This window comes from Macrobrachium rosenbergii, chromosome 48 (assembly GCF_040412425.1).
Source record: "Macrobrachium rosenbergii isolate ZJJX-2024 chromosome 48, ASM4041242v1, whole genome shotgun sequence".
Classification (NCBI taxonomy): domain Eukaryota; kingdom Metazoa; phylum Arthropoda; class Malacostraca; order Decapoda; family Palaemonidae; genus Macrobrachium; species Macrobrachium rosenbergii.
This window is the reverse complement of record NC_089788.1, coordinates 3,316,341-3,341,529: the sequence shown is the minus strand read 5'-3', so window position 1 is coordinate 3,341,529 and position 25,189 is coordinate 3,316,341. Positions and strand designations below refer to the sequence as shown.

At 37.7% G+C, this 25,189-nt stretch overlaps 1 protein-coding gene across 5 annotated transcripts in view; it reads left to right on the top strand.

The window, feature by feature from the left end:
- The window catches only part of LOC136831178 (uncharacterized), a 1,009,691-nt gene that overhangs the window by 207 nt on the left and 984,295 nt on the right, over positions 1 to 25,189 (top strand). For all 5 annotated transcript variants that reach the window (XM_067091138.1, XM_067091137.1, XM_067091135.1 and 2 more), the window contains exons 2-5: positions 2,373 to 4,186; positions 6,442 to 6,559; positions 7,575 to 7,746; positions 9,848 to 10,333. In XM_067091138.1, coding sequence (XP_066947239.1) covers positions 4,142 to 4,186; positions 6,442 to 6,559; positions 7,575 to 7,746; positions 9,848 to 10,333 — 821 coding nt within the window. In that variant the 5' untranslated portion in view covers positions 2,373 to 4,141. The remainder of the gene's footprint in view (positions 1 to 2,372; positions 4,187 to 6,441; positions 6,560 to 7,574; positions 7,747 to 9,847; positions 10,334 to 25,189) is intronic.

Here is a 25,189-nt window from a genome sequence, read left to right as displayed (position 1 = left end):
AGGTGGAGTCTGCCATTGTTTGTGTCTTGATTCTTGTTTGTTTTGAACAAACGAAGCCGTTTCAGGCCTGAATTAAGGAATTGTATCGGTCGTTTGTGACATTTCTAAAGGGTATTTCAAAGAATCTTGGGCAAGGGACGAGGGCATTGCTTGGCATATAGCGTACTGCTCTTTAGGGTCGTATATACCCACCGTAGGCCTAGTCTGGTCAGTATAGGCCTATGCACTTTTGTTTATTGTTATTTTAATTTATTTCATACAACAGGTTATTTAATTTAGTTTGTAATCGTTTTTTGACGTGATTTTCTTGCTTTTGTCGCTTTCTATTCTCCCCCCCCGGGGACATTAACCCCGGTGGTTTATTGTTAAGATAGACCAAACCTGACCTAGGCCTACCCAGGCCTGTGTATAGGGCTAACAGAGCAAATGCATTTACATAGGCCTATGTATAAGGCTAATAGAGCAAATGCATATACATAGGCCTATGTATAGGGCTAGCAAAGCAAATGTATATACATAGGCCTGTGTATAGGGCTAATAGAGCAAATGCATATATGTAGGCCTATGTATAGGGCTAATAGAGCAAATGCATATACATGGGCCTGCGATAGGGCTAATAGAGCAAATGCATATACATAGGCCTATGTATAGGGCTAATAGAGGAAATGCATATACATAGGCCTGTGTATAGGACTAACAAAGCAAATGTATATACATAGGCCTGTGTATAGGGCTAACAAACAAAGCAAATGCATATACATAGGTTGTACGTTCATTCCCAAGGGGCTGGTACTGAACACGGCGCCCATTTTGCGCATAAACTTGAAGTTGCCGAGCTTAGAAGTGTGCGTAGGCCGCAGTAGTAGTTTCAAGTTTTACCCTGCGTACTGCCCGGCCTAAATGACGTGCACCAGATAGATGCTTAGGGTATCAATTAGTCTGGTCTGTCAGAACGCGAGTTTCGAGAGTCGAGAAACACAAAAATGTCTGTGGGAAATTCATCAGAAAAGTGCCTCTTGGAAATGGCGTTTAGCCTGTTAATAAAATCTTTTGGTTGGACAGTATAGAAAAGGGATACTGTATGTATATTATACTGTACAGGTGAGATAATTTGAGAAATGTACTGAGATCATGAGGAATTTACTATCTTTTAATTACCTTTCTTAGGGGATGAAAGTAAAAACATTAACAAAATACAGTAAATTTCTCATATATATATATATATATATATATATATATATATATATATATATATATATATATATATATATATATATATATATATATATATATATATATATATATATATATATATATAAAGTGAGGTAATGCTGCATGATCGCAGAAGATGGAGAAGACTAATAATAAACAGCGACCCCATATGAAGATGGGAAAAGCTGAAGATAAAGAAGAATATTGAGAAATTTACTGTCTTTTGTTAATGTTTTTACTTTCATCCCCTAAGAAAGGTAATTAAAAGATAGTAAATTCCTCATGATCTCAGTACATTTCTCAAATTATCTCACCTGTACAGTATAATATACATACAGTATCCCCTTTTCTATACTGTCCAACCAAAAGATTTTATTAACAGGCTAAACGCCATTTCCGAGAGGCACTTTCCTGCTGAATTTCCCACAGACGTTTTTGTGTTTCTCGACTCTCGAAACTCGCGTTCTGTCAGACCAGACTAATTAATACCCTAAGCATCTATCTGGTGCACGTCATTTTCTATAACATTTAAGAAAAAATTATATTAATAAAAGATATCTTCATGCGGCCTCCTATTTACATTTACCCTGAGATGCTTTGAAGAATTTACCATTTTTTGTTTTGTTTCATTACATTCATCCCTGAGGGTCGAGTACTAAACGACCCCCTCCCACATGGCGCTTTTCTTCAGAAATCCCCATTGTGGTGTAGCCTAATTAACGGATAAGCTTCTAGCCTAGATAAAAGAACAGCTTTCATTTACTGTATATTACACATTCTCTTCAAATATTGTAATGTTCCTTTGGGAATACAAACTTAATGCCTAGGCCATAACGTAAAATTATTTTTGCCATGAGCTGGAATAATCGTTTAAATTTGTCAGTACATCTGCTGTTGTTTGATGATTTGATGTTCAATATGTTTCCAGGTTGTATCCTGTATGTTTTGTCTGTTATACTCCATCCTCATTAATTCTGTTTTATAATTATCTAATTATTGCTGTTGTTTAATGATTTAGATACAGGTGTTCAATATGTTTCCTATTCGTATCTTGTATAATGTGTATTTTGAAATTGCTGTCTGTTTTTGTACAATTGTGATTGTTCTTTTATGCACTAAACAGAAAATCTGACATTCTGCTCGTTATATTTTTTCTGTAGGTACTGCGCTGGGAAAAATTTTAGAAGATGGAAGACTCTCTTGAGCCATCAGAGCAGAGCGAAGATGTTTTATTAGAATCTGATTTGACTGGAGCCACAGCCATGGCAGAAACTACGATCTCAAGTAGATTTTATGAGGCATTTAGTAAGTTAAGTTTATTAGAAGATATAAGTGACAGTGTTCTTATCTCTTCTTGCGAGAGGATAGACATTACTGCATCATCACAAGAGAGTAGGGACTTCAGTACCCTCACTGAAGATTGCAACATGGCTAGAGGAGTTCAGCATCCTGCGGGCCAAAGCTGTAGAGAACTTTTAGAAAACCAGTCCGCTCACAGTGAAGTGAGCATGTTGGAAGATATTAGCGACAGTATTCTCATCCCATCCAGTGAAAACACAGAAGACAGCTTTTCAGTTGAAGAGGCAAAGGATAACTTCGATGTCAGGAACGCAGGAAATTCTTGTGGTGAACCTTGTTTGTTAGAAGACGTTGATGGTCAACAAATTTCATCAAGAGTAACAAACTCGTTAAAAAGCGAGGATACAGATTTCCAAGCTTTTGATTCTAAACAAAATATCGATGATGGTGTGACTGTAGATCATGCAAACATTTCTGACACACATCTTGCCGATGACATCAAGTTGGTTGCAGCAGACGTTAGAGTTGAAATACAAAAACTGATTTCCTTTGAAGGTGAGAGTGACATCAGCACCGATCATTGCGCACATTTTCAAGATGAAGGGGCTGTAAATATGCAGGCAATTAAAACTGCCTCAACTAGTGAAAATTTTAAGCCACAGAATATTGGTGAAACTGAAGTAACTTCTCAAAATGTGGAGAACTTAGGGGACTTTGTTGCCCGCACCAAAGGTGAAATAGCAAGTACGAGTTCAGAGGGTAATCAAGAGCCGGAGGCTCAAGGAGAACACCTGAAACACAAATCAGGTCAAGATTTTCCAACCTCGGAAGACTCACACTGCCATGAGTCTTCAGACTCAGAACAAGAGTCTTGTATGTCACAAGACAATCACTTGGAGGAAGTAATCGCAGCTACGTTTATAATAGAGGAAAGTTTTCCATTTGGATCACCCATGAAAACCCAAGCCACTTACACCATTGAATCCCCACGAAGAAAAATTTCAGTCACAGTAGATGCAGTTAGTTGTGCTAGTGAGAAAACTGATGATAATAGTCAAGACGAAGAAGAGCAGGATGCATTCTTAGATGATCAGACTGATATTCCATTTGATGAAGAGGTAAGCCCCCAGTTGGTTGTGCAAAGTGAAATCAGTGAGATGACCTCTAACGATGAGGGTCCAGAAGATTCAACTTCTGTTAATACCGTAATTGAACAAGGTGATTTGTTGGGTAGTTTCAAGTTCCAGAGCAGTTTTCGTCATGGGTCGCCAAGCAAAATCCAAGCCAGATATGAAATTAGTTCTCCACATAAGAAAGTTATAATGACTTTAGAAACAGAAACTAAAAGAGTCTGCCAGAATATGCAATCGAGACAGAGGACGAAGAGGAGGCAAAGCGCCCAGAAAACTTTGAAACTGATGGATGTCCAGGAACAAGTGAAGACGCAGATCATGCAGTGTTCCAGAGAGAAGCAACTAAGGAAAGTGAACTTAGAGAAACATGTGTAAAGTCAAAATCTCTAGTGGTTGAGAATGAGTTCAGTTTGCTTGCAAGGTCAGGTGAAGAGTCGCAAGATAAGGGGTCCTTTGAACAATATAATATTGCCATTTCTACTGAAACAAAAACAGGCATGTTTGGAAGTGATATTTTATCATCTGGAATTCAAAACTCAGAGGTAAGGAAAAATTCCTGGATAGTCTTGTAGTTAGATTATAGCCAGTTAAGACTGGTATTATTTGTTTTTGGTCCTTTTGCATTTAAACTCTGTAAAAATAATGTATAATTTAGTAAAGTTAATGTATAATTTGAGATTTGGCAATTACAGAAATTCCATAGTTATATCAGCAGGTAAGTAGAAGATTAAGCAGCTTTTCTCACAAAAACTAAAATAAACGAATGAGAAGAGTGATGATAGACTTCAGTGACCAATTTGTTTCCTTGTGGATATAAACTGTCATTTATAGGATTGATCTGGGCACCATCAAAAAACAGTCTTTAAAGCAAGGTAACAAGTTGCTTATTTTGTGGTAGGAGAATTTGCGTGTTACATATTGCTCACTCACGTGTTGGAAACCCAACACCTTTTTTGGCAACTGTCTCTTTCATTCAAGTACTTTCTCTGTTTATGACTTAAAATTGAAATTTTGTGATCATTGGTATAGATACTATTCAAGAAAAAGATCAGACTTAGACCAAACAGTGTGGATGATTAAGGTGAGATAACATTTGGCCGCTTTGCTCCCTTGATTGTGAACCCTCACCAGTTCTGTTTCTTATTGGGTGTGTGATGATTCGCATTATGAGGAGCATGCTTGCTCATCTCAGTTGAAAAGTTATAGGGAAAAGCAGAGGAAGGATGCAAATGAGTTGTCTGTCTTCCTGTAATGATATCCCATCTTTGAATTGCCCAGACTCATTTGACCCAAAGGTATTTGATGACTAAGCCACAAGACTGAATCCCAGCAGGTAAACTACAATGACAAGTTAGACGTGTCTTATATGATTGTTAAGATTACAACCAACAATGAATATCAAAGATTGGAGATATATCCATTAAAGAAATGTTACTAGAAGCATTAGTATTTTCAGTTCATCTGATAGTTGAATTTTTAAGATAGTTGTGGGGTATTAACTTTTGGGCTGTGTGCAACAGCCTAAGTTGCTTATTGTAAAATTTATCTGCCCTGGTTTTTTATCAGCCTGGAATAAAGTTTCTGATGTTTTCTAGGAAAAGAAAGTATGCTTGTATCATAGAAAAACCAGTATGTATATATATATATATATATATATATATATATATATATATATATATATATATATATATATATATATATATATATATATATATATATATATATAAAATATATATATATATATATATATATATATATATATATATATATATATATATATATATATATATATATATATATATATATATATATATATATATATATATATATATATACTGTATTTATATGTTGATGGGCGGACACGTATTTCCCTGCTTGTAAATGATGGAGTTTTTTTTTATTTATTTTTTGTTCTGTTTTTTGCCACTCCACTGGTTAAATGAGATCTAATATTTTTTCAAAGAAAAAAATAGTTATCAATTTTGAGAGATTCTGGACTTGGTGTCTGTTGAAGGTATTTACCTTTGTGTGCTGGAGAAGTCCAGCAGCTGTTGACAGTCAGTAAGAATTCACCTTCCTTGTTGCAGGAGGCTATGCCTCACTACACACACACACACACACACACTTTTGGGGGTGGGAGTACCAGACCTCATAGGATGTGAGACACAAGAAATTTATCCTTTGACGTCCCTATGGCTAAAAAGTATTCTGCCTCAGTTAGATAGATATTCAATAGTTAGGTGGCCTGTTATATCTTACTTTTTAAAACTGCAACTAGTAACACCATAAGGTTTCATGAGCATAAAACTTTTTAACCCTAGAAGTGTTCCCATTACCTTATAAGATCCCCCTTTCATACTCTGGAGAGGAAAATTGAGGGCTATATATACCTATATTGATATTTTACAGAGTGAAAGTTTGATGCTTATTCACTGAAGTGTAGCAAATGTGAATTTTTTCAGGCAATTTATTCCCTACTGGTGTTAATTCATCGTGTTTGTAAACTGTGTAAGTTATTGAGCTCAGTTTGCCAATAGAAGCCAGCTATGACCCCAAATGCTTTCTCTTTGTAACATACTTCGTTCGTGTACCAAAAAATAGTATCATTTTGGACTTGGTCCCCAGTTTTTGTACAGTACTTGAAATCCCACATCACTTGAATATTTTGTAAATAATATATTACATGGGTAATATTGATGTATTAACTAATGTAGAAGACTACATTAGCATAGAATGCATTTGACCCACATTTGTGTTATGGCTCTCAACATACAGCAAGTAATGTTTGTAATTACAGGACCTGGCACCATCTTTTATACAAACGGAAGAAGTATTTTTAGCCACAGGAGAAGGCTTATATCGTTCATTAGCAGTTCATCAAAGGTATCGAACAAAATTTCCCAACTCTAGTGAAGGTAAGCATCTTAGCACCTAGAAATAGTTAGAGGTGCTCAGTAAAATAACTCAAACCTTACTTTGAGTTTTTTTTCTAAGCTGTCCTGTCTAACACTTGCTCACCTATTTTCTCATAGTCATATCTTTGCACATTTTTTATTTGCATTACCATAAATCCAATTCTTGTAACTGATGCTTAAACTTTTAACTGGTTAGTGCTTAGATCTTTGTTTTCTAACGAAAGGGAAAGTTCATGAGACTTGCCTCCTCCAGTAATTTTATACAACCATATTTTTCATCATTTCTGTCATCGTGCATAAATTCATGTGGAGAGAAATATTTTGCACTTCAAAAAAAAATTGCCATACCTGAAAACTAAACTACGAGAAACAAATTGGCGTAATCATCGATGGACTGAGTAAAATTTGTTCAGTTCTCCTAAATAAATGGTACTGTATAGATATGAACAAGACTGGATGGAGCTGGTGGAGGTTGTTAAGTGATATGTTGCACAGAGGCTCGGAAATTGAATAAGATAGCCGAGATCAAAATGGTTGAGGCATGGGGTTAGAATAGGGGGGGAAACGGTTTGTAAGAAAATTTATCGGATATGGAAGTCCTGTAGCAGGATGAAAATCTGTAAGATGACCCCAGATTTTTGTAGAGAAACCTTCAATGAAGCCTTGAAAAGGTGGCTCTTTAGGCCAACAGTGAATAAGATTAGAGTTCATTTCTCCTTTTTGTAAAGACCATTAAGGGAAATAGAAGAATAAGAATGATAGGACAAATGAGGGATTTGCAAAGATTTGTAATGTCCCTTGTCAGATTTTATTTCAAAATTGATCTTGTGTAAAAAGCCATTTCCTTGTAATAAGTATATAGCTGTGTTTCTGTAATACAGTTTTAATGATGCCTTTCAATGTTAGTATACCTTTTCAAGGAGATTGTTGAGTCCCTTTTGACTTTGTATACTGTACAAGAAATTTCCAAATGCTCTGCAACTTTTCAATTTTACAATTTTTTTTTCCTTACTAGAATCTGTCCAAGAGAAATTAGTGCTGGCAGATATCTTACCTTCACTTCAGTATTGGGGTTTTGAAGATTTCTTAAAACAAATATTTCAAGATTGTGACAATGAAAGCAGTGGCATTGTTACTGCCGGTGCCTTAGCTGTTCAACTTAGCCAGTCATTGATGAATATGCCACAGTAAGTTTGTCAGGTAATTTTTTGTTGAAATTTTCTCAGGTGTGTGTTTTAAAATTTGTGATAATTTATGTACTGATTTTCTGACTTGACTGTTCCTTGTCCCCTCTCATCACATTGTTTCCAATTACCATAAGCTTTGTTTTACAAAGCTTTTCAATCCTCTCTATATATTCCACTTTTCTGCCTTTTAATTAAACTTTTCAATTATCTTTTTCTCAGATTCTGCAGTTAGCTGCATTAATTTGCCCACTTTTCTACACTCCTTTGCAGCTTCCATTTTTATAATAAGTGGCAAAGGGCTCATTTCTCGTAGACACCAACATTTATTTCAAGTTCCTTTGATACACGTGCCCATGTCTTCTCTCCTCCACTGTGCCAATTTGATTTTTTGTCTTAGTGCCCTGTCAAATGCCTTTTCAAAATCCACAGGTTTCAAGCATAATCCCTTCCTCTTTGAATGATATTTTTCCTGTAGTTACATCATTCTCATGACTGCTTCTGTTGATCTTTATGGAATGAATTACTGATTTTAACTAATTTTAAACTTTTTTCTCAGCCTTCCCTCCAGTACCTTTTCAAATGTAGTCATACCTTGCTCAAGTAGTCTTAGTCTTCTGTAAGTTTCACACTGCATTGTAGCCCCTTTTCCTTTGTATCCCAATCCCCTTATTCTTTGTATCCCATTACTGTCAGGTTTGTATCCTATTTGTGCTTCTCTCCTTTTGATTTTCTTGTTTAGGGTTCGTAAACCAGACAGACATGCCTTAGCTTATGGTTATAATTTTCAATATTTCATCATTTATTTGCCCGACTTTTAATCACAGCTTCAGCTATTTCGTCCTTGACCAGTATATGTATTCCACTTTTGTCTTGACTGTCTGTCACTCCACCAGAATATACAGTATATTTCTCTGTGTCACTACCGATGGATTTTGTGTCTGGGGCTTTGTACCTTACCTCCTGAACTCAAAAAGTGTCCAGTGTTTCTTCATGTCAGCATTTCCATCACTTCCATGTTTTTTCTCATCATTTTTCCCTCATGTATAGCGCTCATTTGTAATGAGCTTGCATTGTTTTTACGTTACCTAGAGATTCTCCAGAATCTCCACTTACTTAAAGATTACCAAGTACTTGGAGCCATTTTATTATGAGAACTTGTTCAACTTTGGAGCTGTTATCCTTTTAGAAGTTTCGTAGGCCCTGACTGTTGAGCGGGGATTTTTTTACACAAACTCTGGTAATTTACTTTTGATGTGGTCAAGAAAACAGCAAAATGAAGCTACTCTATGCATTTTGCTGTACAGTACAGTACAAGAATGTAGAGACCAGCCTTACAGCAATGATTACTACACACTTAGTCAAATGCTGCTTGATACAGGGAGCCTTAGAGAATGTTGAAAGGACAGGTTCTGTATTGCTTTTGACACCTTGTTATTTCTTACTTTCTACATTGTCCGCTTTTACTTCAAGAGCTAGGTTCTTGCACACCTCAGGCTTGATAGCCTTACTACTTACACAAGCAGTATGTTTGAGATGTGTCAAAACATTCATTACACTTGTACATGGAAAACTGTTAGCAGCTGCATACAGTCTTACAGTTTCATTTTAACACTAAGAATCACAGTGTATTTGTTCAGTATTTGATGGAAGATTCATTAAACATTAAATTCTTCAAAGTTCCCATGAAGAGCTGAACACGTTGAAAACTGCATTCATGCATATCATCATTCGTAGCAGATTTCTAACCAAATTCAAAATATAAATAAATCCATATTCATTTGGATGGAACTTTGTATAGGAAGAAAAATTGTATACCAACAATTGAATATGCAGGGTTGATTGCATATTAATATACGTACTGTGTATAGTTTCTTTGTTTAACAATGTATGTTTTCATGTAGCTTTTACAATTCACGTTCACCCACACTGTTGTTTGGTTTTAGTTATGGTTGTTCATTGGTCTTTAGGATTCTATTTTAAAATTGCCAAGTCTAGAGCATCCTGCTCATTAGAAAACTTATCTCATCAGCAGTAGTAATATATTTTGTGAGTGATATTTTTTTATACTTAGTTGCTCAGTTAAGTTTCCTTTCTTTGACAGGGTATTGCTTGAAACCTTGAGGGAGGCTTTTTGCCATGATGGCACAGAAAAGTTACTGGATATGTCATCATATCTTTCCATACTTGGTGACTGGTTATCAAACCATTTTGAAGATGGTGACAAAATTAAACAAGTACTGTCTAATGAGATTGACCAAGAGGCCATTGCTGGTGCAACAGCTGCAAGTTTTTCAGAAGAGCAAGCCAGGCCCGATGTGGAATTCCCATCTTCTGGTAAAGTGGTTTCCTTTGATAATTCAACATTTGTGGCTCATGATTTTAAAGCAGTTCATATATCAAAGCGCTTTCCCACGCCATACCACCCGCCCATTCCTCTTTCCAAACTGGAGGACTACGCACTCAGAAATTATGAAAGCTTCGAAGAGGAAGAGGAAAGCGATGGTGTTTTCATCGCTGCAACACGGAGAAGGCTTTTATACGAAGATGCGAAACCTGTCAACGAAAGGCTTTTCTGCTCGTCAAATAGGTAAGTACATTAGTTTATTCGTTTTTCCTTAATATCGTGGTGGACGACTTAGATTATAAAGAATATGCTCGGAAAAATGTGTGATTTTTAGCGGCCAGAAATTCCGTCGAATATTCATAAAACTGTTCTGTCGGGGACTGTGCTACTCTTGCTGGTTGTGTGCCCAAATCTTTGGGACTCTGTGTAGAGGGATGGGGAGGGGAGTAACAGTATCCCTGGTTCTCGGAGGGGGGGTTGCATATAGGTTGAATGGATTTTAAGCCAGCTGACAGTCTGTTACAGGTTTTTTTAATATACACTTACGGATCCAAGGCATGGGAGTAGCGTATTTGACGGCATATAAAACCCCCTCCCCCACAAAATTCAGAAGGGAGTATTAAAAAAAATGTGTTTACATGAAGCGTATAATTTTATTGATATATATAGCTACAGTGTGTCAGAAAAAACCCTTGGACAAAGCATACAAGAACATGGAAAAACAAAAGCAGCTCAAGTATAGCAGAAAACATTGTATGATTCTCCCTCCATCTCCTTTGATGGATAATTCAAACAGTGACAGTTATTGATCTCTTACGCAAGTATTTCCTTCTGTAAAGTTTATGAAGGTGGTACAAATGCTTGAATGTGTTGAATATCAACTCAAGGATATTAAAGGTAGTAACGGTGGCGCTTAGGCTATATTTATTATGACCTGGTCAGTTACATCACCACATAGTAGTGGGTTTGTTAGTGATTTTCTGATAGCAGATTGGTGGCTTTATGTAGTAGTGAACCTAAATTGTAATAGATGGAAATATTGAAGCCTGTTGTTTAGGTCAGTGGCTTCCCCCCCCCCTCAAAAATATCATTGGGAGAATTAGAATTAGCTTTGTTGTCTTATGTGTAATTGATGAATGACGAATGTTTTATCCTTGAGTTAAAAGTCCAGAGGTCCATAGCAGCTACTCCCTTCCATATTCACCACACTTTGAGCCTGCCTCAGAGCAAGGGCCTGCACTAGCAGAAGGTCATAGTTTCAACCTACGAAGACTGAGACTGTTCTTCGGTGCTAGGCCTTGAGTAAGCAGCTCTTTTATACGCTATTCAGCGTTCTCTCATACTAAGAACAACCTCTAATGGCCAGCCATAAGAAAGTTTGGTTACGCTATCTAATAACAGTAACACAGTACAGTATAATGTTTATTTTACAGTAACATAACAGAATTTTTATAAGAATACTTTAACCAGATCCATGAGGGGAAAAAATGTAAATGTCAAAGGGCTTTGCCCAAGTAATTTAATGTAAAATAGCAGTTGAAAAATAAGAGTGCAGTACATTCATCTCTCTCCATGTCAGTCTGTCAGCACTGTGCCTTAGGAATTATTTTAGTGGTATAATTTTAGTAGTATAAACTGGACATCTGAGTGTGTATACTTGAAGGCTGTATTCCATGTGGCTAGTGGTAGACAGTTTGGATTTGGCTCTTAATATCAATTTGCACTTTTGCAGGTTCATTAGCAATTGTTGCCATTTAGTGTAGTTTCATACATAATGCACTGAAAAAGATGCAGTAAAGTGTATGTAATGCAGGTAGAAGTGCAAGTGATCATTGGGTTACTCTACAGTACAATACAGTTATTGTTGTTAAACCTTCAATAGTGTACCTTAATTGTGGGGGCTGGCCTGGGGTGGGTGAATGGTTGGCAACACTGTGCAGACAGAGCAAACTGTTAGTAACGATGCTGTCAGGCATAAGCACACTGAGAAAGGGTTATGGTATGAGAGGAGGGTGGGGAAAGAGTTTCACAGGCGGGAGGGGCTAGGAAAGCAGTGGAGGTGGGTAGGCAGTTGTTTAATTTCTTGAGAGCTTCTGAAGTTGTTGAAAATACTTTTCATGTTTTTTTTTTATTTTAATAAAGATTATTGTAATAGAATAATCGTGCACAACACAAAAGAGAGAGAGAGTGAGAGAAGAAATTACCATACATCAGTACCTAGAGTGCTCACACACCTTCCCTTTCTCCCTTATTTCTCATATTTTATTCCATGGTGTTTTGTCATAATTTTCACAGTATAAATTGATGGAAAGCCAAGAAATATTACAACAAGAGAGGGAGAGAGAGAAAGAGAGAGCTCTCTTGCTTGTTATTGCATTCAAAGCATGATGTCCCTTGGCCCATTTACTGCTTTTAATTTGCAGATACCGATACATCGCCAGTTCAGTAGCGTAAGGTAGAAGGTGCATGGGTGTTCAGGAACTCAAGTTTTTTTTATAAGGTTTCCCACTAGTGGCGTAAACACTTGCATCATTACCCTTCGGTGTGATTTTTAATAGCTGATAGACACATGCACCACAAACATATCCTTCTCTAATTGGCTACATCTGGAAAGTATTGGTGTGGTTGGTAACAAAGAATATTTTTCTTTGTCAGTCGTGATTTTGAATGGAGTGCTGTGCATTTGCTGTAATGTTTTCTCTTCAACACACAACTTTTTAGTGCCTGCAGCATCGCAGGTGCTGTGTATTTCTGTATGCCCCCTCATCCTACGAGGGTGAGGAAGCACAGGCAGACAATGTATGAGTGATTTCGGTTAAAATTTGAAATAGTGGCCCGACTCGTAGGGCATAGGGGACCTGGCAACCGGCACTGCCAGGGCCCCTCTGCCCTAAGGCACAGCTGTTCCAAATTTTATGGCGCAAGGCACAGCAGCAGTGGATGTTGGTACTCTTGTTGACTTTTGTACTCTTTCCACAAAGTATCAAGATAACTATGTAATGTTTCAACATTTGAGTAATGATGAAGTTATTTAAGGTCTTAGTTTTGAAGTATTATATAAGATAAGTATATATGTTTTGATTGTTTTATGCTTTAAACAAGGAAATGCAAGAACAATATTTTAATATTTTGCTTTTTACCAGTTACCAAAAAACATATCAGATATCAACAGCCACTTCATGATCTCATGTTTGTAAAGCAGCCAAAGCTGCCACTAATATGATGAAGATCGCTTGTAGTTATTCCTGTTAGTGATTATATATATATATTTCTAAACCCCTTTACTGTATAGTTAAGAAAGGGAAGAATATCTGGTATAGCAAACTTAATGCCATAGTAACCAACTTCAACAGATCAAGACCAGTGTTGGAATATGGAATTCACCATATCAAATGGAATATGACGCTTAATTTTGACTTGTCTTAGAATTAGTAACTCTCATTTGACTCATGGATATCTGATGAATAGCTTACATGATTGAAAACCATATATGTATGTGCACAGAATGTAAAGTAATACAAATACTGTAGTTATGAATTTTCTTGAGTGTGTCCAAAGTATAATTGACAAGAATCATTGAAAATGGCCAGACTTTCCATTTTCAAGTAAACAGTTAAATCATTACAACAGGTTTTGACGTATGAAAAACCTATTTTTGGCCTCATGCATGGGATTGTCACTCCTTACAGGCCTTGGAGCCAATGCAGGGGTTGACAATGGCCTCTTTTGAACAAATAAATGATAGTGCTCACAGACAGAATGGGAGATATGCTACCAGGGGTGATATGTGGGTGGATGTTTGTGAGAACAGAGGGTAAGACATGGATACTAGCATCACCTGATGCTTTAATTGTTTTGACCATGTTATTGCTTGTTGGTATTGTGTATGCAGTTAGAAATTCAACTGATAACATTGTTGGTGTTTGCTTGTGAATGCTTTTGAAAGTGAAGTATATCCAGTCCAAGCCAGGGGTTATAGCCACAAAGTCACCAGGTAAGGGAGTTCTTTCCAAAATCATTTACATGAAATTGCTCCTGTTGGTCTGTACCAACCTAACTCAACTTGTTATCCTACTGATAACTGGTCCAGGCAATCTTGAATTCCCACCAGGGAAGTGTGGTTGTGGAGATCCATGCCTGAAAAGATGAGCGCTTTCAACCCACTTCACTCTCAAATTTGTGATCAGTGTCATCTTAGGCCCACTGTTCTCCTGATGACAGATAGTATTGGTGGGAAATATTGGTGGATGAGGTGGGATTAGGTATGTCACGTGTAATTCCTAACTGAAACTTACGGGTTGCCTAGACGACAGTTGGACTAGGAAGTCTAAAATGAATGACTTGACCAAAGGGGGGACAATCTCCATCACGCCTTCCATTCTTGAACTTTGTATTCAATAATGGTACCATTCACAAGGTGACGTCTGCTTCTGGTAATGCCTTATTATTTATTAAAAGCAGCTGTGAATTGGTGTTATAGAAATTCTTGATGTAAACATGACAAGTTGGGAAGCTGGACTGTTGTGACTTCATCCAGGGCTGTTTTAGTAGGTATACTTTTTCCACCACTATCGAACTTGTCATGTAAATTAAATTGCAGTAAAATAAAAATGGTCTTACGAAAACGATTCTATATCTAAACCTGATATTTCGGATTATAAAGTTGTACCTTCGTGTATAGAAAAGCTTAAGATTTTATAGGTAAGAGGTTAAGATAAGGGGGGATTGGTGTTGTATTTAGGTCGCTGTGCATAGGGTAGTTATATTAAGTTAGGTGAAGTTAATGCCTGTCCCTAAGTCATTACACTCACAAACTTTTATAGTTATATTTAATGTTGTCCATTTCACCATGTTTGGAACTACTACTACTACTACTACTACTACTACTACTACTACTACTACTACTACTACTACTACTACTACTACTACTACAATACCTGTGATTACAGTATTACAGAATTAAGGAGTTTTGCTAGGTACAAGTACTGGTGATCGATGGTAGTTGGGTAAACACTAGCCTACAGCTTTGCAGAAAAGACCATGATGTACATTTTGAGCCATAATTTTGGGAGGAAAAATGGGATAATATGTCAGATATGGTATTTATGAGTACAGCTCATTGTGTGCACTAAGTGAATGTGGTAAAAATTTTTAACAAAATTTTCATTTTCTAGAGTTGTAGAGGTTTGGTGATCATTTGTTACATTGATTTGGGAAAACCAGTCAATCACTTATTATTCCCTTAAATAATTATTTCCTTCTGTGAAGTTTTGAAGGTGGCACAAATGCTTGAATGTGTTGAATATCAACTCAAGGATATTAAATGAAGGAATGGCAGTGCTTAGGCTATATTTATTATGACGTGGTCAATTACATCACCTCATAGTAGTTGGGTTTGTTAGTGATTATCTGATTGCAGATGGCTGACTTTATGCAGCAGTGAACCCAGATTGTAATAGATTGAAATATTGAAGCTTGTTGTTTAGGTCAGCGGCATTTTTCCCCTCAAAAATATCATTGGGAGAATTAGAATGGGCTTTGTTATCTTGTGTGTAATTGATGAATGCTGAGAGTTTCATCCCTGAGTAAAGTCCAGAGGTCCATAGCAGCTACTCCCTCCCATATTCACCAGACTTTGAGCCTGCCTCAGAGCAGGGGCCTGTACTAGCAGAAGGTCATAGCTTCAACCTACAGAGACTGAGACTGTTCTTTGGTGCCAGTCCTTGAGGAAGAAATTTCGTTATACGCTATTCAGCGTTCTCTCATGCGCACTAAAAACAAGCTCTAATGGCCAGCCATAAGAAAGTTTCCTTACACTATCTAATAACAGTAACTCAGTATAATGTTTATTTTACAGCAACATAATAGAATTTTTATAAGAATACTTTAACCAGATCTGTGAGCAAAAAAATTTTTTAAATGTCAAAAGGCTTTGCCCAAGTAATTTACTTTAAAATATTACATAGTTGAAAAATGACAGTGCAGTACATTCATCTCTCTCCATGTCAGTCTGTCAGCACTGTGGCCTAGGAATTATTTTAGTAGTATAAACTGGACATCTGAGTGTGTATACTTGAAGGCTGTATTCCATGTGGCTAGTGGAAGACAGTTTAGATTTGGCTCTTAATATCAATTTGCACTTTTGCAGGTTCATTAGAAATTGTTGCCATTTAGTGCAGTTTCGTACATAATGCACTGAAAAAGATGCAATAAAGTGTATGCAATGCAGGTAGGAGAATTACAAATGATCATTGGGTTACTCTACAGTACAATACAGTTATTGTAGTCAGTCCCTTCAATAGTGTACCTTAATTGTGGGGGCGGGCAGGGGCGAATGGTTGGCAACACTGTGCAGGCAGAGTAAATTGTTAGTAACGATGCTGTCAGGCATAAGCACACTGAGAAAGGGTTATGGTATGAGAGGAGAGCAGGGAAAGAGTTTCACAGGCAGGGAGGGTCTAGGAAAGCAGTGGAGGTGGGTAGGCAGTTTTTTAACTTCTTGAGAGCTTCTGAGGTTGTTGAAAATACTTTGCATGTTTTTTTGTTTTTCAATAAAGATTATTGTAATAGAATAATCGTGCACAACACAAAGGAGAGAGAGAGAGAGAGAAGAAATTCCCATACATTAGTGTCTAGAGTGCTCACACACCTTCCCTTTCTCCCCTTATTTCTCATATTTTATTCCATGGTGTTTTGTCATAATTTTCACAGCATAAGTTGATGGAAAGCCAACAAATATTACAACGAGAGAGTGAGAGAGAGAGCGCTTTCATGCTTGTTATTGCCTTCAAAGCATGATGTCCCTTGGCCCATTTACTGTTTTTAATATGCAGATACTGATACATCGTCAGTTCAGTAGCGTAAGGTAGAAGGTGCATGGGTGTTCAGGAACTCAAGTTTTTTATAAGCTTTCCCACTAGTGGCGTAAACACTTGCATCGTTACCCTTCAGTGTGATTTTTAATGGCAGGTAGACATATACATCATAAACATATATTTTTCTCTAATTGGCTACATCTAGAAAGTATTGGTGTGGTTGGTAACAAAGAATATTTTTCTTTGTCCAGTCATGTGATTTTGAATGGAGTGCTGTGCATTTGCTGCAATGTTTTCTCTTCAACACACAACTTTTTAGTGCCTGCAGCATCGCAGGTGCTGTGTATTTCTGTATGCCCCCCCCCCCTCATCCTACGAGGGTGAGGAAGCACAGGCACACAATGTATGAGTGATTTCGGTTAAAATTTGAAACAGTGGCCCGACTCGTAGGGCATAGGGGACCTGGCAACCGGCACTGCCAGGGCCCCTCCGCCCTAAGGCACAGCTGTTCCAAATTTTATGGCGCAAGGCACAGCAGCAGTGGATGTTGGTACTCTTGTTGACTTTTGTACTCTTTCCACAAAGTATCAAGATAACTATGTAATGTTTCAACATTTGAGTAATGATGAAGTTATTTAAGGTCTTAGTTTTGAAGTATTATATAAGATAAGTATATTTGTTTTGATCGTTTTGTGCTTTAAATAACCAGATACAAAAAACAATATTTTAAGATTTTGCTTTTTACCGGTTACCAAAAAACAAATCAGAAATCAACAGCCACTTCATGATCTCATGTTTGTAAAGCAACCAAAGCTGCCACTAATATGATGAAGATCGCTTGTAGTTATTCCTGTTAGTGATTATATATATATTTCTAAACCCCTTTACTGTATAGTTAAGAAAGGGAAGAATATTTGGTATAGCAAACTTAATACCATAGTAATCACTTCAACAGATCAAGACCAGTGTTGGAATATGGAATTCATCATATCAAATGGAATAAGATGCTTAATTTTGACTTGTCTTAGAATTAGTCCCTCTCATTTGACTCATGGATATCAGATGAATAGCTTACGTGATTGAAAACCATATACGTATGTGCACAGAATGTAAAGTAATACAAATACTGTAGTTATAAATTTTCTTGAGTCTGTCCAAAGTATAATCGACAAGAATCATTGAAAATGGCCAGACTTTCCATTTTCAAGTAAACAGTTAAATCATTAAAAGAGGTTTTGATGTAGGAAAAACCTATTTTTGGCTTCATGCATGGGATTGTCACTCCTTACAGGCCTTGGAACCAATGCAGGGGTTTACAATGGCCTCTTTTGATCAAATAAATGATAGTGCGCACAGACTGAATGGGAGATATGCTACCAAGGGTGATATGTGGGTGGACGTTTGTGAGAACAGAGGGTAAGACATGGATACTAGCATCACCTGATGCTTTAATTGTTTTGACCATGTTATTGCTTGTTGGTATTGTGTATGCAGTTAGAAATTCAACTGATAACATTGTTGGTGTTTGCTTGTGAATCCTTTTGAAAGTGAAGTATATCCAGTCCAAGCCAGGGGTTATAGCCACAAAGTCACCAGGTAAGGGAATTCTTTCCAGAATCGTTCACATGAAATCGCTCCTGTTGGTCTGTACCAGCCTAACTCAACTTGTTGTCCTACTGATAACTGGTACGGGCAGTCTTGAATTCACACCTGGGAACTATGGTTGTGGAGACCCATGCCTGAAAAGATGAGTGCTTTCAACCCACTTCACTCTCAAATTGGTGATCAGTGTCATCTTAGGGCCACTGTTCTCCTGATGTCAGATAGTATTGGTGGATGAGGTGGGATTAGGTATGTCATGTGTAATTCCTAACTGAAACTTACGGGTTGCCTAGACGACAGTTGGGCTAGGAAGTCTAAAATGAATGACTTGACCAAAGGGCAGATGATCTCCATCACGCCTTCCATTCTTGAACTTTGTATTCAATAATGGTACCATTCACAAGGTGACGTCTGCTTCAGTTAATGCCTTATTATTATTTATTAAAAGCAGCGTGAGTTGGTATTATAGAAATTCTTGATGTAAACATGACAAGTTGGAGCTGGACTTTTGTGACTTTATTCAGGGCTGTTTTAGTAGGTATACTTTCTCCATCACTGTCGAACTTGTCATGTAAATTAAATTGCAGTAAAAAAAAAATGGTCTTACGAAAACGATTCTATATCTAAACCTGATACTATTGATTATAAAGTTGTACCTTAGTGCATAGAAAAGATTAAAGTTTATAGGTAAGAGAGCTAAGAAGGTCAGGGGGGGGGGGCGCCACTGTTGCATTTGGGATGCCACGCATAGGGTCTAGTTAGATTAAGGTAGGTGAAGTTAATGCCTGTCCATAAGTTAGTACACTCTCAAACTCTCATAGTTATATTTAATTTTATCTGTTTCGCCTTGTTCGGAAAATTGTTTAGAGCACCTCCTCCTCCTCACTGCCACCACCCCCACCTCACCATCACACGCATGTAACTGCAAATGGATGTGTTTCGAAGCTTTTAATTCATAGAGGACACGAATTGTACATAGTGATATTTTTCTTATGAGATAATTAGAAAGTAAATTCAACTGAACATTAAAAAGCCCTCAAAAGTATTGTGTATTAATAGCCGTACATAAATGCCTATGGGTTTCTTTATAACTGTTATTAAAATTGCCTCTCAGTACATTTTCTCCATCTCCGGCCTTTATTATGTATTATTATTATACTTTCTGGAGGGACTGGGGCCTTTGGGAACTGGTCCGCATAGTAATGCTTTCAGTGCTTCTCAATAATTTCCATCATCATTTTCTTAATACATTTATGGCCACTTTTGTGACTGCCATATGAACTTTCAACATATCCATATCTGTGCAGTCTACTGGTCACTTTTTACCAGGTACTTGTGTAATTGTAATAGCCACAATGCCCTTGTGACTTGTTGAATTATTCGTGCTTTTTTGGATATGCTTGTCACTGCAAAGCCTTAAGATTCAAGTGTAAGAAATATATGTTTTGTGATTCGGACCTTGACTTCATGGAAGCTGTTTCTTACCTTCTGTCTCTCACATTTGTCCTGTACAGGATTAATAGAGTATAGTATTAGTCCGCCTCTGACCAAAATAAGAACAATCTCACGCATGTCATCGTCTGGCTGCATTTGGTCGAGGTTAAGATAAAGAAAAGTCATCAGTAAACATTTGTATAAATAAAAAGCTACAGTTTGATCTATAAAATTGATCTTTATGATCGACAGGGACAAATCCTTTTGGCCAGTCCTGTAAAAGCTAAGTAAAGTAGCTCGGTGGTCTGGTTAAACTACATAGTAATAATACTTTCAGTATTAATTTCAAAGCATTATGGTTATTAGCTATGTTAGTATCTTTATATTGGAGGCTGTTGCAAGAAGGCTGACAACACACTTAGTTACTGATACTTTGTGAAACTGTTTTTTTGGTAAGTGAATTCTTTGATGGATATAGTTCCTGCTAGGCATTTTTTTATCCAAAGTAATCTTGTTTCATTGCAGTTCAAAACATGGCCTCAGACCATATCTACCATTTTTTTATTCTTCAAACTCTAGGGGCATTGTGATGGTAGCGTCTTCATCCATAGATGCTGACACTCCTGTAATTTTTACATTATTCAGGTTAAATTGATGCTGGAATCAATTTAACCATCCTTTATTTACTAGAATGGCTTGTTCCCCTCTTCAATGTTCATTTCATCACTTAACTGCTCATGCAGACTGGAAGCATTTTGCTTAAAGAAGTTTCCATCAATAGGAACCTCTTGTTCATTGTGTCTTCAGCCCACGTGCATTGAGCTTTTCTTGTTTTCACTTTTGCGCTCCTCCTGAGCACAATAGCAGGACTTCCTTGTATGCTTTTTGTGTTAAAAATTTCACAAATCAACATTTTGTTCTTGTTTAATTTCTTGGCAGTCTTGGCCTAAGACTTTTTACGTTATAACCGTAATTAAGATTTTCACCTTTTCAGGTAATTAGACACCTTGTAGGGCTTCTTGGAATTCTTCACTCCTCCAGGCTTTGGAGCCAGTGCAAGGGTTTACTAAAGCTTCTTTTGAACAAATAAATGATAGTGCGCACAGACTGAATGGGTCATTTGTTGGTGGATGTTTGGGAGAGCAGTGGGTAGCATCACCTGATACTTGTCATTGATTTGATAATGTTATTGTTGTTGGTATGGTGTATGCAGTTAGAAATTCAGCTGGAAACATGGTTGCTGTTTGCTTGTGAATCCTTTTGAAATTTAAATATATTCATTCCAACCCAGAGCTCATAGCCATGAAGTCACTGGCAAGGGAATTCTTGCCAAAACCGTTCACATTAAATCACTCCCGTTTAATTGGTCTGTACCAGCCCAATCTGTTATCCTACTGGTATGAGCAGTTTTGAATACACACAATGGATCCTGCCATGGAGCTGTGGTTGCCCAGATTCCTGCCTTGAAAGAGGAGTTCGTTCAGTCCACTTTACCCTCAAACTGGTGATCAGTGTCATTTTGAGGACATGTTCTCCTAAGGTCAGGTAGCATTGGTGGGAAATATTGGTAGATGAGGTGGGAATAGGCATGTCACGTGTGTGGTTCCCAGCTGAAACAAAGGGAAGGGCTGAGTCTACATTTGGGTTTTGCTCAGTCAACTGCTCTGCAAAACTCTCCTGTATCTCATACATTTTTGTTCTCAGTTCTTGTGCAAGTACTTGGGTCATCATGGCCCCTAAAAAGACTAAGGATGCCAGTAAGGCAGAGAGAGAGCGAGGAACCAACAGATTCAGAAACAAATTACAGGCAGTCCCCGGTTTACGACGGGTCCGGCTTATGACGTTCCGAGGTTGTGATGCTTTTCAAATATATTCATCAGAAATTATTTCCCTGTGTACGACGCATGTTCCAGGGTTATGACGCGTCATACGCCGATCCGACAGAAGAAATATGGCTCCAAAATGGCAGAATAACCAAAATTTTTATTTTTTTATGAAAAACTAAAAAAAAATGCAGTTGACATTTTCTGTACACCCAAAGCATTAAAAGTAAGGTTTTCTAAGGCTTTATGACAATTTTCGACGATTTTCGGATTACAACGTGGCGCAAAAACGGAACCCCCGTCGTAAACCGGGGACTGCCTGTATAGAAAAATATGAAAGTGGTGCATGTGTGGGTGATATGGCAGAGTGTGGAGTGGCAAAACAGTGAAATTTGTTCTGAAACAAAGGTCCTGGAGGATTGAAGAGGCTGAGAAAGTGATGTTAATGTGGATAGATGAAAAATAGTTACCTGGTGACAGTGTTTCTGAAGGCAAAGTCAAAAAGGCTAGACAAATACATGTGATCTCTTGTAAATCACAGCTGGAACAAATGCCAATACAGGCAATATGCACAAGCTCAAAGCCAGTTATGGGTGGTTTGATAAATTCAAGAGAAGTGGCATACAATCTGTGGTGAGGCTTTGGGAGACTGCCAGTTCTGACAAAGGTACTGCTGAAAAATGTGAGAGTTCAAGAGCTATGTCACCCAAGAGGAGAAGTCATACGTACCAGGCCACAGGGCACAAGCCAATGAAGGACAGGCTAACTCTTTTGCTATGGGAATGCAAGTGGGGATTTAAAACTGAATCCTTAGCTTGTCTACCACTCACTGAACTCAAGGGTTGTTAAGAAAAGTAGTGCTATGGACCATAGGTTAAACTTGACTAGAATCTAACTTACCCAAAAGTCAGGAAATACTTCAGGGAGAAACAGTTGCTTCTTCTTGTACTGGACAGTGCTGCTGCTCATCCTCCAGGCGGCTAGGAGGCCGAGTTGCTGCAAGAGTTTAGCTGCATGAGAGTGAAGTTCTTGCTCCTGACAGTGCTCTTCTCATCTAGTCCCTCTCCTGGCAGGTCATTTCAGACTTCCAGAAACTCTACAACAAAGCACAGTTTCAAGGTGTTTTAAAAACGACCTCTGACAAGAGTTAACCCTCGGAGAGTTCTGGAAGAAGCACTTTGATAACCTCTGTTGCATAAACCTCAAAGACAGAGCATGGGGTGATGTCTCTTACAGGACTCTGTAGCAGAAATGGAATTTTAAGGCTGTGAGGCTGCTGAGCCTGTTGTAGAGGAGGATGTGTCTGTGGGCACGTTGCTGGGCTTTGAGGTGAGAGTCGATGCTGTGGAGGAGCAGAAAGGAAAGCTCACCAAAAAAGAACTGCAGGATATTTCAGGGGGAACAGCAACAGTCAACCTCTTAGGGATTGTCTTCAGAGGAGGGGAATGGAGGATGTTCCTAGTTGATTAATAAAAGAAATATGTACAAAATTGGGAAGTGCAAAGTTTTGTTGAGAGATATCACCCTAACAAAGCTGTGACAATTTTCGCTGTAAACCTGCTGAATGGAAATGCTATCTCTCTTGATTGCACAGAAGAATAAAGTGGAAGGAGGCTGTGAATGTAATACGTATGACAGTTTTAGTACTTATAGAACAATTGTTCCTAAAAAAAATTTAACTGAAGATAGCTACTACAACGGTTTATAGGTTCTGCAACCGTCCAGAGCTAGGCTAATCGGTTTGATATTTAAGTTGCATAAGTTGACTGTTTCAGTATCGGGTTTACGTATTGCAACCCCGATCGTTTTTCGAACAGACGTTGAAAGGTGAAGGTTTTATCTTGAAAGTGAAAGTTCCTTCCCTAACCTACTTTTCGCATTCAATGCCTAATGATAAAGCAAGAAATGTATTATTTTATCACTGTAACTTACATGAACTCAATTTGAATTTGGCCTCATCATTGTAAAAAATGCCTAATTAATGTTATCAGGTAAGGTAAAGAGAAGGGATTATTTATTGAAGCTTGGGCACATATTAATCGTTAATTTTATACATAGAAAGATTAACCGTAGAAGGCAGCATACGGAGTTTGGATTTTCTCACGAAACATTTTTAGGAATTGACACCAGCGCAAAAAGAAATTATGTGGGTGACCTTATTTTTAAAATTGTCATTGTCATGTCAGTTGCATCATTTGGTACGGAAAACGTGGATTTATAGGTTGTCATGTCATTCATTTGCAAAGTGTCGAATTTGCATTTTTGCAATTATTTGGGATAACTGCATTGACGGTGACTTTTTTTTTTTTTTTTTTTTTTTTTTTTTTTTTTTACTGATGTAATGTTTCAGCAGAACATCAGATTTGTCTCTCTCACTATTCAGGGTATATGACGAGCGAGACAGACTGGATACTTTCCTGAAACAAGACAAAGAGAAGAAAAAAAACTTTGTCAAAGCAGTTATCTCAGATAACTGAAAAAAATGCAATTTCGAAACTAAATAAAAAAGGGACCACGTATTCCGAAAGTTATCAGATAGAACTGGAATTAGCACAAGACACCATTTAGTCTTCAGTAACATTTTGATAACCATTCTCGTCTCCAATGTTTAGTGTAGGTGGTAAAGAAGTTGGACTTTATCTTACGGGCTGCCTAGAGCAAGAGCCCGTGCCAGCACAAGGCTGGTGGCTCAGTGAGTTTGACTTGGAAGTCTAAAGTGAACGACTTGACCAAAGTATGGAAGGTTCTTGTCACGCCTTCCATTAGCGTATTTAAACTTGTATTCAATAACGGTACCATTCACAAGGTGACTTTTTTTCAGTTAGTGCCTTAATAATTATTAAAAGCAGCTGTGAGTTGGTATCATACAAATTCTTGATGTAAACGTGACAAGTTGGGAAGCTGGGCTGTTGTGACTGAATTCGGGGCTGTTTTGGTAGGTACACTTTTTCCTTGAATATCGAACTTCTCGCGTAAGGTAAATTGTAGTCAAATAAAAATGGTCTTAAAAATCCGCTTCTGTACCCAAACCTGATATTTCTGATTACAAAGTTGTACCTTAGTGTACAGAAAAGTTTAGGGTTTTGTAGGTAAGATGCTAAGAAAGGCGGGGGTGGCGGGCGGGTGGTTGTAGTATTCAGGACGCTGGGTATAGGGTGTAGTTAGATTAAGGGACGTGAAGTTAATGTTTGTCCTTAAATTAGCTCTCTCTCTCAAACTTTTATAATTTTTTTTAATTTTATCTATTTCACCTTGTTTTGAAAATTTCTGAAAGCATCTCCTCCTCCTCCTCCTCCTCCTCCTCCTCCTCCTCCTCCTCCTCCTCCTCCTCCTCCTCCTCCTCCTCCTCCTCCTCCTCCTCCTCCTCCTACTACTACCTCACTACCACCACCACTCCCACCTAACCGTCACACGTATGTAACTGC